This window comes from Abramis brama (assembly GCF_963993115.1).
Source record: "Abramis brama genome assembly, chromosome: 14".
Taxonomy (NCBI): Eukaryota; Metazoa; Chordata; class Actinopteri; order Cypriniformes; family Leuciscidae; genus Abramis; species Abramis brama.
Window position 1 is genome coordinate 1,061,978 of NC_139976.1, and position 10,000 is coordinate 1,071,977.

General features: G+C 42.5%; 1 protein-coding gene across 2 annotated transcripts in view; it reads right to left on the reverse strand.

The window, feature by feature from the left end:
* The window catches only part of LOC311096071 (alpha-actinin-2), a 24,131-nt gene that overhangs the window by 6,494 nt on the left and 7,637 nt on the right, over positions 1-10,000 (reverse strand). For both annotated transcript variants that reach the window (XM_084135005.1, XM_084135004.1), the window contains 8 exons: positions 9,386-9,467; positions 8,520-8,605; positions 8,286-8,378; positions 6,709-6,939; positions 6,484-6,631; positions 2,701-2,851; positions 714-822; positions 376-516 (listed from right to left, as the gene is read on the reverse strand). In XM_084135005.1, the coding sequence (XP_083991131.1) occupies positions 376-516; positions 714-822; positions 2,701-2,851; positions 6,484-6,631; positions 6,709-6,939; positions 8,286-8,378; positions 8,520-8,605; positions 9,386-9,401 (975 nt within the window). In that variant the 5' untranslated portion in view covers positions 9,402-9,467. The remainder of the gene's footprint in view (positions 1-375; positions 517-713; positions 823-2,700; positions 2,852-6,483; positions 6,632-6,708; positions 6,940-8,285; positions 8,379-8,519; positions 8,606-9,385; positions 9,468-10,000) is intronic.

A 10,000-nucleotide genomic window follows, 5' to 3' on the forward strand; every position in this document is an offset into this window, starting at 1 on the left:
AGATGTATCCATCATCTGAAAGCTGAACAAATAAGCTTTCCATTGATGTATGGTTTGTTATGATAGGACAATATTTGGCTGAGATACAACTATTGAAAATCTGGAATCTGAGGGTGCAAAAAAATCTAACTATTATTATTATTATTATTATTATTATTATTATTATAGCTGCTGATAATACTGAAGGAGCTTATATATGTATACAGTGATGGGTGTCATACTCCTATAGGTAGACGTGTATCAGAGTCACTGATGCGAGCTCAACTAACATGACCTGCCAGAACTGACGCTACGCTTGATTTATGAATATGATAATGCATTATTTGTCAACAGATCCTCCTAAATATGACACACTCAGAGAGAGTTTAGCCTGACCTGAACCTCGTCCAGAGAGTGAACCATGAACATGTCCTGCAGATCCTCCATCGCTCCTTCCATCCAGTGATTAAACGGCACCGCTCTCTTAGCAAACTCCAGAAACAGCTGATCAATCGTCTCCAGGAGCTTCTCTGTCCTCTGATGAGCACACACACACACACACACACACGCGCACACACACATTTATCTATCTATCTATCTACACACTACAGTCTATAGACTATCAGTCAACCTTTTTTAGAAGCCTCCTCATAAACACTAAAAACACCCAGTTTGGTGATAAAACTGATGTTGATCAGTGTGTGTGTGTGTGTGTGTGTGTGTGTGTGAATCACCTCCAGAGCTTCTCTGCGTTTCTGGGTCAAAGTTCCCAGCTGATCCCACTGATCACAGATCATCTGACAACGTTCATTAATAACACCAGCAGCATGATAGTCCAGTTCACTGCGGACACACACACACACACACACACACAAACACACACACACACTCTTTATACTGAAAGAATGACGTTTATCTCCAAAATGTAACCGTTGAGGCCTTCTCACGGTGGAGCAGATTTCAGATTTTTCATTAAAAAAACTTTTTTTACAACAATCACAAACAGATGATCATAACAGACAAAACTATTACATAAAACATATTTAATGTGGTCTGCATTCAGTGTCAGTTCTCCTGCAGTACCTCATGTTTCCTCTGGAGAGCAGCATCAGCTCAGACTCGTGACCAGTGAAGGACAGATGCAGAAAGCTCTCGCTAATCCATTATATTCTGCACATTTTTACACGTATATATTTGTATGTTGTTGTTAATGTTGATAATCCTGCAAATATGTTACTTACAAATTCTCTCTTCAGATTTTAAGTACGAGATGCACATGCCCTGTATTTATATGAATAATATAAAATGTAATGTATTATATTAAATATTATATTAAATGTATATACATTTAAATATTAATAAAGATCAATAGTAATCAGGTTAAATACTCTAACAGAACAAAGGAATTTAAAGATAACATTTTAGGATGTTAAAACTCTGTAATTTGCAATAACTGTATAATTATTCCATTATTTCCATTAAAGACATTATTACAATTAAATACAAATAGAGTTCTGTTCAAAATCAAGAGGATTCTAAGAATCAAATAAGATAATAATAGATACACTGAAATTTCATAAAAAAATATCTATATCTATATATATTCGGTGACACTTTACAATAAGCTTAATGTGAACTAACAATGAACAATACTTCAACAACATTTATTAATCATAGTTAATTTAAACATTTACTGATTCATTATTAAAATCCAAAGTTGTATCTGTTAATATTGTGTAATGGAGCTGAGATGAACTAACACTGAACAGTTGTATTTTTATTCTTTATTAACATTAACAAAGATGAATAAATACTGTAAGAAATGTATTGCTCATTAATGTAAGGTAAATTATGTCAACTAATGGGACCTTGATTGTAAAAGTTTTATTTTGATTCTATAGGAATCAAACAAGTTAAAATTCTGTTACAAATGTTGCTTGTCCAGTAAATGTATCTTGAGTCATGAATGTTTAGATTTTTGTACTGCAAAAGAAGACAAATGATGCACTACAAATTATGACAAATTATGAGATTCAAATCGAACTGAATCATAGAAGTCAATCGAGCCACGAACGAACGAGTTCAGCATGACTCACTGTGGGCCTTTAGCAAATACCAGAGTGAGAAAGCCCTCAGCTTTCATTCAGAAAGATCTGTGTGTGTGTGTGTGCGTGTGTGTGTGCGTGTGTGTGTGTGTGTGTGTGTGTGTGTGCGTGTGCGTGTGTGTGTGTGAGGTCGGACATGATGATGATCCGCTGTTCTGATGGAGGTGATGACAGTTTCACAGATCAATGTGTGTGTGTGTGTGTGTGAGTGTGTGTGTGTGTGTGTGTGTGAGGTCGGACATGATGATGATCAGCTGTTCTGATGGAGGTGATGACAAAGTTTCACAGATCAGTTTGTGTGTGTGTGTGTGTGTGTGTGTCTGTCTGAGAGCGTGAGAGTGTGTGTGTGTTTCTGGGTACGACACTGACTCGCTGTCACAGAGGGAATCTGACAGGTGTTCTGACTGCATTTAGAACAATAGAAACTCAACACCGTCACTGACATCATCATCTAAACACTCATAACTGCTGCAAACGTGCAGGATCTCGAGAGAAACACGTTCGGGTAGTTTCTTCATACAGGCCAAGGTAAGTGGCACACAAAACCGTGGTAAAAACAAGACTGACCCACATGAAGAAACCCTCAGTGTGAGGAGGAAACAGGAAGTGGTCATACTTGAGTTCCTGTGCAATGGCGGCGATTTGCTCAACTCGGTCCTGATGAGCCGCGAGGTCACTCTCAAACGCCTCGTGTTTCCGTAGCAACGCTCTCAGCTCCGTGAGGGATGCACTCTCGTAATCCTTCAGAGTCAACAGCTGATCCTTTCCTGCAGCGCGCACACACACACACACACACACACACACGTTTCCATGTGAGGACTCTCCATAGACGTAATGGTTTTTATACTGTACAAACTGTATATTCTGTCCTCTTACAGTAACTGACCTCTAAACCTACCCATCACACACACATACACACACACACACACACACACACTAACCCGACCCCTAAACCTACCCATCACACACACACACTAACCCAATCCCTAAACCTGCCCATCACACACAAGCTCTCGTGTGTAGAGACGTTCTGCGGTATTACTGTAATCTCACCCTGAGCCCAGCTCTCGTGTGTAGAGACGTTCTGCGGTATTACTGTAATCTTACCCTGAGCCCAGCTCTCGTGTGTAGAGACGTTCTGCGGTATTACTGTAATCTTACCCTGAGCCCAGCTCTCGTGTGTAGAGACGTTCTGCGGTATTACTGTAATCTCACCCTGAGCTCAGCTCTCGTGTGTAGAGACGTTCTGCGGTATTACTGTAATCTCACCCTGAGCCCAGCTCTCGTGTGTAGAGACGTTCTGCGGTATTACTGTAATCTCACCCTGAGCCCAGCTCTTGTGTGTAGAGACGTTCTGCAGTTTTACTGTAATCATACCCTGAGCCCAGCTCTCGTGTGTAGAGACGTTCTGCAGTTTTACTGTAATCATACCCTGAGCCCAGCTCTCGTGTGTAGAGACGTTCTGCAGTTTTACTGTAATCTCACCCTGAGCCCAGCTCTCGTGTGTAGAGACGTTCTTCAGTTTTACTGTAATCTCACCCTGAGCCCAGCTCTCACGTGTAGAGACGTTCTGCAGTTTTACTGTAATCTCACCCTGAGCCCAGCTCTTGTGTGTAGAGACGTTCTGCAGTTTTACTGTAATCATACCCTGAGCCCAGCTCTCGTGTGTAGAGACGTTCTGCGGTATTACTGTAATCTCACCCTGAGCCCAGCTCTTGTGTGTAGAGACGTTCTGCAGTTTTACTGTAATCATACCCTGAGCCCAGCTCTCATGTGTAGAGACGTTCTGCAGTTTTACTGTAATCATACCCTGAGCCCAGCTCTCGTGTGTAGAGACGTTCTGCAGTTTTACTGTAATCATACCCTGAGCCCAGCTCTCGTGTGTAGAGACGTTCTGCAGTTTTACTGTAATCTCACCCTGAGCCCAGCTCTCGTGTGTAGAGACGTTCTGCAGTTTTACTGTAATCTCACCCTGAGCCCAGCTCTCACGTGTAGAGACGTTCTGCAGTTTTACTGTAATCTCACCCTGAGCCCAGCTCTTGTGTGTAGAGACGTTCTGCAGTTTTACTGTAATCATACCCTGAGCCCAGCTCTCGTGTGTAGAGACGTTCTGCGGTATTACTGTAATCTCACCCTGAGCCCAGCTCTTGTGTGTAGAGACGTTCTGCAGTTTTACTGTAATCATACCCTGAGCCCAGCTCTCGTGTGTAGAGACGTTCTGCAGTTTTACTGTAATCATACCCTGAGCCCAGCTCTCGTGTGTAGAGACGTTCTGCAGTTTTACTGTAATCTCACCCTGAGCCCAGCTCTCACGTGTAGAGACGTTCTGCAGTTTTACTGTAATCTCACCCTGAGCCCAGCTCTCGCGTGTAGAGACGTTCTGCAGTTTTACTGTAATCTCACCCTGAGTCCAGCTCTCGCGTGTAGAGACGTTCTGCAGTTTTACTGTAATCTCACCCTGAGCCCAGCTCTCGCGTGTAGAGACGTTCTGCAGTTTTACTGTAATCATACCCTGAGCCCAGCTCTTGTGTGTAGAGACGTTCTGCAGTTTTACTGTAATCATACCCTGAGCCCAGCTCTCGTGTGTAGAGACGTTCTGCAGTTTTACTGTAATCATACCCTGAGCCCAGCTCTCGTGTAGAGACGTTCTGCAGTTTTACTGTAATCTCACCCTGAGTCCAGCTCTCGCGTGTAGAGACGTTCTGCAGTTTTACTGTAATCTCACCCTGAGTCCAGCTCTCGCGTGTAGAGACGTTCTGCAGTTTTACTGTAATCATACCCTGAGCCCAGCTCTCGCGTGTAGAGACGTTCTGCAGTTTTACTGTAATCTCACCCTGAGCCCAGCTCTCGCGTGTAGAGACGTTCTGCAGTTTTACTGTAATCTCACCCTGAGCCCAGCTCTCGCGTGTAGAGACGTTCTTCAGTTTTACTGTAAACTCACCCTGAGCCCAGCTCTCGCGTGTAGAGACGTTCTGCGGTTTTACTGTAATCTCACCCTGAGCCCAGCTCTCGTGTGTAGAGACATTCTTCAGTTTTACTGTAATCTCACCCTGAGCCCAGCTCTCACGTGTAGAGACGTTCTTCAGTTTTACTGTAATCTCACCCTGAGCTCAGCTCTCACGTGTAGAGACGTTCTGCGGTATTACTGTAATCTCACCCTGAGCCCAGATCTCATGTGTAGAGACGTTCTTCAGTTTTACTGTAATCTCACCCTGAGCCCAGCTCTCGTGTGTAGAGACGTTCTTCAGTTTTACTGTAATCTCACCCTGAGCCCAGCTCTCATGTGTAGAGACGTTCTGCAGTTTTACTGTAATCTCACCCTGAGCTCAGCTCTCATGTGTAGAGACGTTCTGCAGTTTTACTGTAATCTCACCCTGAGCCCAGCTCTCGTGTGTAGAGACGTTCTTCAGTTTTACTGTAATCTCACCCTGAGCCCAGCTCTCGTGTGTAGAGACGTTCTGCAGTTTTACTGTAATCTCACCCTGAGCTCAGCTCTCATGTGTAGAGACGTTCTGCAGTTTTACTGTAATCTCACCCTGAGCCCAGCTCTCATGTGTAGAGACGTTCTGCAGTTTTACTGTAATCTCACCCTGAGCCCAGCACTCGTGTGTAGAGACGTTCTGCAGTTTTACTGTAATCTCACCCTGAGCCCAGCACTCGTGTGTAGAGACGTTCTGCAGTTTTACTGTAATCTCACCCTGAGCCCAGCACTCGTGTGTAGAGACGTTCTGCAGTTTTACTGTAATCTCACCCTGAGCTCAGCTCTCGTGTGTAGAGACGTTCTTCAGTTTTACTGTAATCTCACCCTGAGCCCAGCTCTCGTGTGTAGAGACGTTCTGCAGTTTTACTGTAATCTCACCCTGAGCCCAGCTCTCGTGTGTAGAGACGTTCTTCAGTTTTACTGTAATCTCACCCTGAGCCCAGCTCTCGTGTGTAGAGACGTTCTGCAGTTTTACTGTAATCTCACCCTGAGCTCAGCTCTCATGTGTAGAGACGTTCTGCAGTTTTACTGTAATCTCACCCTGAGCCCAGCTCTCATGTGTAGAGACGTTCTGCAGTTTTACTGTAATCTCACCCTGAGCCCAGCACTCGTGTGTAGAGACGTTCTGCAGTTTTACTGTAATCTCACCCTGAGCCCAGCACTCGTGTGTAGAGACGTTCTGCAGTTTTACTGTAATCTCACCCTGAGCCCAGCTCTCGTGTGTAGAGACGTTCTGCAGTTTTACTGTAATCTCACCCTGAGCTCAGCTCTCGTGTGTAGAGAAGTTCTGCAGTTTTACTGTAATCTCACCCTGAGCCCAGCTCTCGTGTGTAGAGACGTTCTGCAGTTTTACTGTAATCTCACCCTGAGCTCAGCTCTCGTGTGTAGAGAAGTTCTGCAGTTTTACTGTAATCTCACCCTGAGCCCAGCTCTCGTGTGTAGAGACTTTCTGCTGGAACTTCTCCGCCAAATGTTCCACTCGTTCCAAACGCCTGATTTCACTGAGCAGCCACTCCTCATAACCCTTCTCTGCGTGTTCCAGACCGTGCCACGCGCTTGTGATGTCCTGCACACGGTCAGAGGAGTTAGAGAGTGTGTGTGTGTGTGTTTGTGTGTGTGTGTGTGTGTGTGAGTGAGTCTTACAGACACCATCTTCCCCTCTGAGGGCATGAATGCGGGTCTGTTGCTGATGCGTAGTTTGGTCTGGAGTGTGTTGAAGCTGATCTCCAGCTGGCATTTCTCCTGGACTTTGGGTGGTTTGTGCAAACGCCGATAGTCTCTGAAATCCTCCAGTTTGGATCTCATGGCGGCGAGTGTGCTCTCAGCGCTTCGCTTCTCAAGCCACGGCGTGGTGCGCATGATCCACTCCAGCAACTGGAACATTCAGAAGTTGGGGCCGGGTTAATTTCATATACATTTTTTTGAAAGAAGACTCTTCTGCTCACCAAGTCTGCATCAAAAATACAGTAAAAACTGTAATATTTGTGAGATATTGTTACAATGTAAATCAGCTGTTTTCTATGTGAATATATAGTAAAGAGTAATTTATTCCTGTGATCAAAGCTGAATTTTCAGCATCATTACTTCAGTCTTCAGTGAGTGTGTGTGAGTGTATGTTAGTGTGTATGGCAGTGTGTGTGTTTGTGAGTGTGTGTATGTGTGTGAGTGTGTGTTTGTTTGTGAGTACGTGTGTGTGTGTTTGTGAGAGTGTGTGTGAAAGAGTGCGTGTGTGTGTGTGTGTTTGTGAGTGCGTGTATGTGTGTGAATGTGTGAGTATGTTTGAGTGTGTGTGTTTGTGTGTGTGTTTGTGAGTGCGTGTATGTGTGAATGTGTGTGTATGTTTGAGTGTGTGTGTGTGTGTGTGTTTGTGTGTGTGTTTGTGAGTGTGTGTTTGAGTGTGTGTGTGTGTGTGTTTGTGAGAGAGTGTGTGTGTGTGTGTGTTTGAGTGTGTGTGTGTGTTTGTGAGTGTGTGTGTGTGTGTGTTTGTGAGTGCGTGTATGTGTGTGAATGTGTGAGTATGCTTGAGTGTGTGTGTTTGTGAGAGTGTGTGTGTTTGAGTGTGTGTGTGTGTGTGTTTGTGAGTGCGTGTATGTGTGTGAATGTTTGAGTTTGTTTGAGTGTTTGTGAGTGTGTGTGTGTGTGTGTGTGTGTGTGTTTGTGAGTGCGTGTATGTGTGTGAATGTTTGAGTGTTTGTGAGTGTGTGTGTGTTTGTGAGTGCGTGTGTGTGTTTGTGAGTGCGTGTATGTGTGTGAATGTTTGAGTGTTTGTGAGTGTGTGTGTGTGTGTGTGTTTGTGAGTGTGTGTGTGTGTGTGTGTGTGTTTGTGAGTGCGTGTATGTGTGTGAATGTGTGAGTATGCTTGAGTGTGTGTTTGTGAGAGTGTGTGTGTTTGAGTGTGTGTGTGTTTGTGAGTGTGAGTGTGTGTGTGTGTGTGTGTGTTTGTGAGTGCGTGTATGTGTGTGAATGTTTGAGTTTGTTTGAGTGTTTGTGAGTGTGTGTGTGTGTGTGTGTTTGTGAGTGCGTGTATGTGTGTGAATGTTTGAGTGTTTGTGAGTGTGTGTGTGTGTGTGTGTGTGTTTGTGAGTGCGTGTATGTGTGTGAATGTTTGAGTGTTTGTGAGTGTGTGTGTGTGTGTGTGAATGTTTGAGTGTTTGTGAGTGTGTGTGTGTGTGTGTGTGTGAATGTTTGAGTGTTTGTGAGTGTGTGTGTGTGTGTGGTACCTCACTAGCCAGTCGTTCATATTCCTCCATCAGTTTCTCATTTTCCTGATTCACTCCAAGCACTTTACAGATCCTGTTAGCCGCCGTTTCTGCCTTTAAACACACGAATGTCACATGACAGATTCAGACTCGACTTACGGCAGGTCATTTAAAAAGTACCCAAGATGCATCTGCTTTTATTTTAATAATGAGCACATATTCTATAGGTTTTGCTCACATTTAGTGCAGAAATACCTGTTCTGCACCAGCGAAAGCATGATAGAAACAGGACACGTAGGTCATGATGGCTCTCTCATCAGGTTTCGGGGTGTTAATGATGTCTGGAGCACACACACAAACACACACACACACACACACACACACGCACACACACAACAAACGTGATCATGAAATAAACTAAAGTAAACTGCAACTTATGCTTAATGCATTGCCCATTTGCACTGATTACACAGCCATCAGAGGGGAATCCGTGCACTGCATTCTGGGATGGATTGTTCAAGGCCGTCACCTTCTCATGACAGTAATACGAAACGCAGGTCAAAAACAGCCTTTCACCACAGACAGCTGTTTGCTAAATCTGTTACTGAGTTCAACAGGAGAGTATTGTTGTATAATAATAAGGTCACATGACTTCCTGTGTTGTGTTATGGTAAAACGGCTCTTGCTCTTTTAAAATGTCAGCATACATGAGTATTTATTTAATTAAAAAGCCTTGTAGAAAGCTATTTATTCTAAATGATTTATGGGTGCACATCATCATTATTGTGTTAATAATATTGAACCAGAATAAGTTCCTCTTGCAGCATCTCTTCTCTTCTCTGATGATGTGGGCGGGGCAACCTGTCACTCACATGAGATCAGCCAATAGCAAACCACAACCATCCAATCAATTCCCCACAGACACAATCAAGCCCCACCCACATTTGTTCTTGTTCCTGAAGCGTTTCACTCGATATATGACACAATGTCTTCAACATTTACAAAAATAGTTTTAAACTATTTATTAAACACCAGCGTCTTCTATCATATTGCTGTTGCCGCAGTTTTATAAAGCTTCATTAATTTGATAACACATATGAAGCTGATCTGTCCATTTTTACCTTCTGGGTCCAACATTTTAGGGATGTCCAAGTGTTTCTCCGCGATTTCTAAAGCCAGATTGAGATTTCCAAGAGGATCGTCCTGCACAGAGAAAACCAGAGAAATCAATGATGAGTTTATTTTAATTACAGCAATAAGTTTGTAAAAAATGTCATCTTCATTTAAGTGATCAACATATGCTCCATACAGGATTATTATCATTAACTAAAAATCTAAAATAAAACTACAAGCATAAAAAATGTGCTACTTGAAATAAAATAAAACTACTTATTTAATTAATTTTAATTATATTTTATTATAATAAAATATATTATAAAATATTATAAAATATTTAATTTAATTTTACTTAATGTACTAAAATAAAACTATATGGACAAAAATATAATTTAAATAAAAAAAAAAGGTTCCATTAGTTAATAACTAACAACAACAAGCAATATTTTAATGGATTTGTAAATGAACTAAACTAAACTAAGATGAATATAAATGCTTTAGAAGAATCTTTCATTGTTGGTTCATGTTAACTAATGTTGTACCACAAAAACAAAAATGACAACACAACAAAATTCGTAAAACTTTTACAGAAAAATCAAACATGCTGAAATAACAGGTTG